This window comes from Akebia trifoliata, unplaced genomic scaffold (assembly GCF_017979445.1).
Source record: "Akebia trifoliata isolate Shusen 1 unplaced genomic scaffold, ASM1797944v1 Contig00315, whole genome shotgun sequence".
In the NCBI taxonomy this organism is placed as follows: Eukaryota; Viridiplantae; Streptophyta; class Magnoliopsida; order Ranunculales; family Lardizabalaceae; genus Akebia; species Akebia trifoliata.
The window spans coordinates 1-9,287 of NW_028236962.1; the positions used below are offsets into that span (position 1 = coordinate 1).

The 9,287-nt window shown below is 34.6% G+C and overlaps 1 protein-coding gene across 1 annotated transcript; it reads left to right on the plus strand.

The window, feature by feature from the left end:
• Nucleotides 1–2,815: 2,815 nt before the first annotated feature.
• Nucleotides 2,816–6,291, plus strand: LOC147381640 (transcription factor MYB1-like). Its single transcript, XM_086430135.1, has 3 exons — nucleotides 2,816–3,028; nucleotides 3,568–3,697; nucleotides 5,721–6,291. The coding sequence occupies exons 1-3, from the start codon at nucleotides 2,848–2,850 to the stop codon at nucleotides 6,238–6,240; spliced, it is 831 nt and encodes a 276-aa protein (XP_086286261.1). The 5' UTR covers nucleotides 2,816–2,847; the 3' UTR covers nucleotides 6,241–6,291.
• Nucleotides 6,292–9,287: the final 2,996 nt, after the last annotated feature.

The window sequence follows — 9,287 nt, forward strand, 5'->3', positions numbered from 1 at the left end:
TGATCTCCTCACCATAGAGATCATCATCACAAAAAATCAGCCCATTCCAAATATTTTTACCCATATAAGACAAAACGGTGTGTCGCAATATGAGTCTTCGGAACGCTGTTCTATATATATATATATATATATATATATATATGAGAGCATTCAAGGGACATAAGTAAAAAGATAAACATTTTTCAAAATATGGGTTAGAAGTTTTGGATTGAACTAATTGTTTGTGAAGATTATCTTTATGATGAGAGGATCATCCTTACAAAAAGTAAGCCCAAGCTAAAACTTCTAAATCCATCAAAAGTGATTTACAAATTATTGGTTAACAATCGACAATCCACATTCTAAATCACTTTTGATGAGGTTAGAAGGTTCAGATTGGGCTGATTTTTTTTCAGGAGGGTCTTCTCATCATAGAGATCATCCTAATAAAAAATCAGCTCAATCCAAAACTTCTAACCCATATTTTGAAAAATGATTGTTTTTTCACACACACACACACACGTATAGCGTTCAACAGATAATGTTGGGAGACAAAAAATTTCCTAGTGGCTTAAAACTTTCAGATAGAACTAATTTTGTGTGAAGATGATCACTATGGTGAGGAGATCTTCCTAACAACAAATCAGCCAAATCTGAAATTTCTAACCCCATCAAAAGTGATTTACAAATTAGTAGTAAAAAATCAACGGTCTACAAAACAACCTTTGATGTGATTAGAAATTTCAGATTTGATTGATTTTTAGTGAGGATGATCTCCTCACCCTAGAGATCAACCTCACAAGAAAAGAAAAAAACAAAAAACAAAGCCCATTCCCAAACTTCCATATAGGACAAATTAGTAATCTACGTATAAGAGTCGGAAATCCAAATCTTTCTTACTTGGACCATTGAACGGACAAAAAGTTGATTAATAATTGGGAAGAAGATTTCTCTCAGCCAATTCGACAGTGTAGTAGATGTGGTTATAGGCTGTGCACGTCAACACCATATGGGAGCCCAAAAGCATATAAATAATTGGCATTGGAGGCTTCTGAAATACCAAAGTAGCAATGTGCAGTAGTAATACCCAACCTTCTCAGTTAGGTACAATGCCATTGATACCACCATCGAATACGGAGCGTTCATTTGGAGTAAGAAAAGGTGCATGGACTAAAGAAGAAGATGATCTTCTAAAGAAATGCATCCTCAAGCCTTTACCACTTAGTTTAGTGGCAACTTCTAATATATATATCTATATGTATGTCATTCTCATAAAAAAATCAGTCCATTCTTAAACTTTTAACCCCATCAAAAGTGGTTTACAAGTTGAAGAATCATAAATCGTCAATTTTTATTGTTAATTATTGTTTGTGAACAACTTTTTATAAAGTTAATTAGAAGTTTGTGTTCCACACCATGGATACACCATCCTTAGAAAAAAAAAAAAAAAATTAGTCAATTCTAAAACTTCTAACCCATATAAGATAAAGGATTGTCACATTTAGTCCCCCCCCCCCCCCTTTCTCTCTCTCTCTCTCTCTCTCTCTTATATATATATGGGAGCATTCAAGGGACATAAGTAAAAAAACAAATATTTTTCAAAATATGGGTTAGAAGTTTTGGATTGAACTGATTTTTTGTCAAGATGATTTATGATGAGAGGATCATCCTCACAAAAAGTCAGCCCGATCTGAAATTTCTACATCCATCAAAAGTGGTTTACAAATTATTGGTAAACAATCGACAATCCACATTCTAAATCACTTTTGATGAGGTTAGAAGTTTCAGATTGGGCTGATTTTTTGTTAGGAGGGTTTTCTCATCATAGAGATCATCCTCACAAAAAATTTGCTCAATTCAAAACTTCTAACCAATATTTTGAAAACTGATTGTTTTTTTATACACACACACACACACATATATATATATATATATGGAAATGTTCAACACCCTAAGCTTTACCCTACACTTTAACAAACGTGTTTTGTCCTACATGGGTTAGAAGTTTTAGAATGGGCTGATTTTTGGGGAGGATGATCTCTATGATTAGAAGGTCATCCTCACCAAAAATCAGCCCATTCCGAAATTTCTAGCCCCACGTTTACAAGTTAAAAAATCGTGGACCGTCCATTTTTTGTAAACCATTTTTGATGGGGTTAGAAGTTTTAGAATGAGCTGATTTTTGGTGAGGATGATCTCCTCACCATAGAGATCATCCTCACCAAAAATCAGCCCATTCCAAAACTTCTAACCCATGTAGGACAAAGCACGTTTGTTAAAATGTAGGGTAAAGCTTAGGAAGGGGAACGGGACCCATATATATATAGGGGAGCGTTTGATAGATAACATTGGGAGACAAAAAATTTCCTATATGGCTTAAAACTTTCGGATAGGGCTAATTTTTTGTGAGAATGATCTCTATGACGTGGAGATCTTCCTCATAAAAAAATCAGCCAAATCTGAAACTTCTAACCCATCAAAAGTGATTTACAAATTAATAGTAAAAATTGACGGCCTACAATTCAAAATCAACTTTGATGTGATTAGAAATTTCAGATTGGATTGATTTTTAGTGAGGATGATCTCCTCACCTTATAGATCATCCTCACAGGGAAAAAAAAATAAAAGCCCATTCCCAAACTTAGGACAAATTAGTAACCTACATATAAGAGTCGGAAATCCAAATCTTTCTTACTTGGACCATTGAACGGACAAAAAGTTGATTAATAATTGGGAAGAAGATTTCTCTTAGCCAATTCGACAGTGTAGTAGATTTTGTGGTTATAGGCTGTGCACGTCAACACCATATGGGAGCCCAAAAGCATATAAATAATTGGCATTGGAGGCTTCTGAAATACCAAAGTAGCAATGTGCAGTAGTAATACCCAACCTTTCCAGTTAGGTACAATGCCATTGATACCACCATCGAATACGGAGCGTTCATTTGGAGTAAGAAAAGGTGCATGGACTAAAGAAGAAGATGATCTTCTAAAGAAATGCATCAACAAGCATGGAGAAGGAAACTGGCATCAAGTTCCTCATAAAGCTGGTACATTAATTTCATTCACTAATTATCAAACCCATACCCGGCCCACGCTCACATGTAGATTTGTCTATGACTTGATCTGGTTTCAAGTGTCGGGTGTCGATCAACTTAGAATTAAAACATATTATATACATCAAATTTTCTAATCTCAAACGAGGATATGTAGTTAAAGACTAAAGTTTCTAGGGATTTCTAGTAGTATCCTTCCATTTCAGTAGGATATGAATTTGTGATTCTTTGGTGGTTGGAGACTGCATTAGCTACTCATGCAGGCAAAACTTGTGGTGACCTTTATATGCACCATTAATGATTTTCATGATTAGTTGGTTGTAAGATCCTAATCTGGCAGACGTTTTCTTGTGTGTCCACCAAAAGGGTTGCTAAACATTCATGAATCAATGAACCCAAAAGAGTGTGCGGCATGGCCATCTGTATCCCATATATGTATTATTTGACACACACACACACACACACAGACACACACACACACACACATTTGCTTAAAAGAAATAAATAAATAAAGTAAAATCTTGCATTTTCAGGCCTAAATCGATGCCGAAAAAGCTGTAGGTTGAGATGGTTGAACTATTTGCGTCCTAACATCAAAAGAGGAGATTTCATGTCAGATGAAGTAGATCTCATCGTCAGGATGCATAAGCTCTTAGGCAACAGGTAAGTTAAATCGTCCTTTTATTTATTTATTTATTGATATAAGTTAATAAATCCTCTTCTTTTAACAATCTTGTAGTCTCCCTGGATTTGTGTTGGAAGTCTCTGATTGCAATTTTACTGAATCTTATCCCATCTTTTGATGAGTTCGACCTTCAAATTTTGAAGGAATCCTCTTTTCACAAGAAAACTTTAATTTTTCTTTTAAAAAAAAAAAAATGAGCTAATTGCAAGAAAACTTTAATTTTTCTTCCCAACTGATTTAAAATGTGTAGATAGACCGATGTAAAGTCTAAAATAGTCAAAATATATTTTTTCTCCACAATAAATATTATAGATAACCAAATAATTAGATCAATTTTTAACCTTATTAAGTGCATTTTCGAGTTGACTTGACAAGTTGATTCCAGTAAGTTTGGGCCCAAATCTTAATAAATTCTAATCAACTTGAACAACCAAGTTCTATAGATCTCTATCAACTCGATTGGATTCTATAAAGATTCGGCACCAAACTCAGTGGAATCAAAGTTCCAAGTTAACTTAGTTGAGTCAACTCAAAAATGTATTGAGTAAGTTGAAAAACTTAAGTGAGTTATTTGATTATATAAAATAAATTTTGTGAAGAGCGCAAAATATATTTTTTAAATATCGATAATATTAATATAATTTTATTCAACTCACAAGTTTCCAATTTAATTCAGTTCAATGGAGAAAGTTTTAAAATAATGATTTAAATATTTAACAGATTTAATACATGTTTAAAGGATTCTAAATATTTTAGACCTTACATCGGTTTACCTATGCACCAAAAATTAGTCCGATCAAACATATCTATGAGAGTTAGATAACTAGTTTTGAGAAGAAAAAATAATGAATTTTGGGTCATTTATATAATTATTCTTTAGTATGTAATAGAAGACTAGGGTCAAGAGGCATGTCATCAATTTTATAACATAGAAGTATCTCAAATATTTATCAAAACTTGGAGGGACCACCTTTTATAAAAACATGATGTTCTTATAAGTACACAATTCGGACTCGTAATTCTAGTTAGGCATTTTAGATACCTTCGAATTTATGCTTAAATCTGAGATACCCTTGCATTTTGAACTACTGAAATGCCCCTTTTCACCATGTTGCCCCTACTCCCTCTTCTCCCCCCAATTTTTGCCCCCTCCCCTTCCATTGAACTATAAGTTTGCCCCTATTAAAAGAAAATCCTCTCTCTCTCTCTCTCTCAACATTGGCTCTATATCATAAAGGAAAATGCTGAAGTGACCTTGAAATTGACATCCTTCCACATGGATGCGTGTACAGAACCATAGATGCTTTTCACCGAGTCACAAGTGAGAAGTATTTATGGTTTTGTACACACCAATGTGTGCTACCATGTCAATTTCAAGGTTACTCTAGCACGACTCTATTATTAAATGATTAAACATTATGTATTATCAAACATCGTCAAAAATCATTGTAGTTAATTATGATGTCTATAATCAATAACAATAATGATTATCAAACAGTTTAGGGTTTGTGTGGTTGCAAATAAAACACGTGGGATGACAAATAATTCAAGATTCGTGATGAATGCACACGGTCTTGATACGCAGTTGGGTATACGGCTGACGTGACAAGGGCACAGAACCAAAGATCCTTTTCATCGGGATACACAGGAAAAAGATGTGTGATTCTATGCCCTTTCCACATCAGCCGCGTACCAAGACCTCACATTCATCATTATTCATAATTCAATTTTCATTGTACAATTTTTGGGGAAAAGTAGTTATTTTCTCAAGATTAACTTGACACCTAAAACTAAAATCCAAGTCTCTTTTGGACAATTTCCCCCATCTGCAATCAAACTTGGCCGGGCAAACAATCTTTTAAAATGTACATTTTCTTGAGAAATCATTTTCATGAAAATTACTTTTTTCAAAAGGGAAAAAAAATGGTTGTTTTTTACTCTTGACAATCATATACACTGCACCCTTGTAGTTTAGTAAATTAATTTTACTTCATTTTATAGATGGTCATTAATCGCTGGAAGAATTCCTGGAAGAACAGCAAATGACATCAAGAATTACTGGAATACTCATTTGAACAAAAAGCTTCTCTCTCCATGCAACAAGCTCAAACTCAAACTCAAAACTGATATTAAAATCATGAAGACCTCAAAAGTTGTAAAACCTCATCCTCGGACCTTCTCCAAAAATTCTCAATGGTTGAGAAGGATTGGTTACTCCACAGAGACCACGCTATCCGAGAAAATGCCTAGTAAGTCTCCAACCGAGCTTTTACTAGACCAAAGCGAGCAATGGTGGAAGACCATTCTATCTGAGGAGGAAAAAGAGAAGATGGGGACCTCTTCCTCTGTAATAGAGTCTGGAGAGGACCTTATTACTAGCTATTGTGTGGAGGGTGTGGAACCACAGAATACTAACGGAGGGAACATTTTTATTGAAGAAGGCAAAAATGATTGGGATGACTTGTATTTGAACATGAATCTTTGGGGTCTCTTGGGACCTGAACAAGAAACAATGATGTAATGTAAACAAGAAAGTCACCCATTTTCATTTTAGAAGAAAATATTACTGAAATAGCTATGTATTTTGCCTAAATCTCAAAGCCTATATTTGACTGTCCAAGGTCATTGAGTTTCATAAAATTTGACAGACTAAGGCGTCAAAATTTTCATTATCAATTTTTTTTTTCGACGGACCGAAACCATTAAATTAATGGAGGATGGGAGAAATTTGATGGCTCTAACCCATCGAATTGGGGATCATCAAAAATTTCAACAGCCATAGGCCGTCAAATAATCCGTGATCCACCTTTAGGTAAGAGAGATCGGTTGATTAATCAAGCTCTGAAAAACATTCCTTCAATCAATCACATACACATAAATACAAAGAAAAGGAGAACTCGAGATTTGTTGATGGGTTTTGTTGAATCCAATGACTATGTCCCCTCCCTCCATGAGTGCCATTCCACTATCAAATAGTTGCTACATTATTTTTTATGTTATGTGACAACTCTTAGGCTTCCTCTCCTAGTTCCTTATATAATGAATGATACATTCCCTTTAAATAGATAAAACATCCAACACTAAAAAGGAATAAGATTGTAGTTGCATGATTAATCATTATCCAAACAAAGAAATTTTCCCAAAACATGAATTCTTCCATATTGGGATTCTTTCTCTAGTTAGATATGATCCGATCCAAACTATGCCACATGATGCTGTACATACACCTGATGTATATCTCGGGATACCTACTGATTGGTGGCATGTGAACGGCCTAGAGGAGAGTGTTTTCTTTTTCTTCCACAATGATAAATTTTTTTGACATATAACCTTTTTCGTGAATACAAAAAGTCCTCCCATTTGTACTATATTCCGAATATACTATACTTTAGTTTAATTTGTATGCTAAACTAAAACAACCATAATATTAGTATTGTTTCATGTGGATTAGGTATCCTCGTTTTCAAATTGTACCGTACCTCTTGGAAATAACATTCATGAACGTGGTTTAAAAATTCGTTTTAATTTGTTTCGTATGAAACGTTTTGGATTTTCACTTTGTTGGGACAAAACCAACATAAAATCAAAATATTCAATGTTTTTCTTTAGAAAATTTCTGATTTACAAATGAGAAAGATCTGGAAGACAAATCTGATTAAGGGATTTGCAAAAGGAGAGAAATTTGAGAGAGAGAGAGAGAGAGAGGTAACTTCATGTAGGGCTTAGAATGGTACGGATTTTATTCGAAATCTGAGTGATTTGAATCCGAATTTAGTGGGTTTAATTTTTATCAAGTATATCTGAATTAAAATATGTTTCGGATATGGGTTGATGTACCTTGATCTGAGTAGAATACAGATCGGATATGATTTCATCCATATATTTGTTAAGATCCGAATGATATATTACTTTACAAGTTGTATTATTATATTTTTTAAGTCACTTTTCATCAACCAACAATGGTTAAAATGACCTTGACCTTAGTCTTATGTAAGAAACTTGGTCATTCAGACCAATCCCTCATGCTCTAAAAAATATTTGATATGCCTTTAGGTTTCCAAACTGAAGACATACATGCCCTTTGGCCATGGTCTCTTGAGAAAGTTTATATTTTTTATTTTAAATACTATTAGGGTATCTTTGATTGCACATGGAAAATAGGGTGGAAAATCAATTTTCATGGAAAATGACATTTTTCAAGTATTTGATTGCACATGAAAATGGAAATTCATTTTCCACCGCATTCAAAAAGTCCACTAAATCATGGATTTCACTTTCCCACCTATATAGGTGGGAAAATGAAATCCACCCATATTTTCCATCCTCAATTATTCCCTACCACCACCACCACCACCATTATACTAACCTCGTCGTCGTTGTCATCGTCGTCGTCACCATCGCCGTCGCCGTCGTCGTCGGCTCCATCTCCGACCACCTTCTCTCTCTCTTCTTCTTTTTCTTCTTCTCCTTCTTCTCCATCCCTCACCTCCTTCGCCACCACCACCACTACGTTCTCCTCTCATCTTCCTCACTTACCTCCGTCGCTGCCACCGTCGTCGTCTCTGTCGTCGCCGCCACTGTTGCCATCTTCGTCACCACCATCACCGCCTCCATCGTCGTCGCCGTCGCCACATCCTCCCCCCTCCTTCTTCCTCGTCATCTTCTTCTTCCTATCCCCCTCCTCTCATCTTCTTCCTCCTTTTCCTCTTCTTCTTTTTTCTCATTTTTTTCCATGATTTTATCCAAGTGAAATCAAACAATGGAATTTGATTTTCCAACCCTGCCTATTTACCACAACTAATTTTTCATGGATTTCAAATTCCATGGAAAGTGACTTTCCATGCAATCAAACATACCCTTAGTGTTTTGAATCTTCCGAATGTTTAGGGAATGTTTCGGTTTTTAAATAATCAAAACATTGGAATGAAATGAATTTTAAACCATGTTCATGAAGAATAAAATAAAGAATGTAGCTTTTTTTTTTTTTTTTTAAACATTATGTGGTTGATTTGGGCATTGGAGTGTTCTTGGCTGGTACCAAGATCGGTATGAGATATGTAGAAGACTTCATCATAGGATCTTGGTTGTTCATACCATGAATCTTTAGGTGTATATGTTTTCTTCACAAGAATATTTTCAGATTATGTGAATCTCATAATAGCTATAATAGACCATAAAACTAAATGACAACCTGGAATCTTGGAGCCATAAAATGCATGTACGAATGCCGCTATTGGAGCCACGCCAATTGTGAATGTGAGTTATCCATCTTGACACCATGACACTTTATGTGGATCCAACACTATCTCACAATAGGTTTAAAACTTGTAAATCTAACTCAACACGAAGTCCATTGAGTGGAGTAGACTCAACAACTTTGGAGTGGACTTGAACGTGTCGAATAAATAATTATTAAATAATAACATATATTAAAAATTAAGTTAAACATAATATAAAGAATACTTATCCCCCCCTCAAAAAATATATGGATTTGATCTAAGTAAAACATATTATATATTTATTTTATTTTTTATTCAAACCTAGAGTTACCCTACTTTTCATCTTATT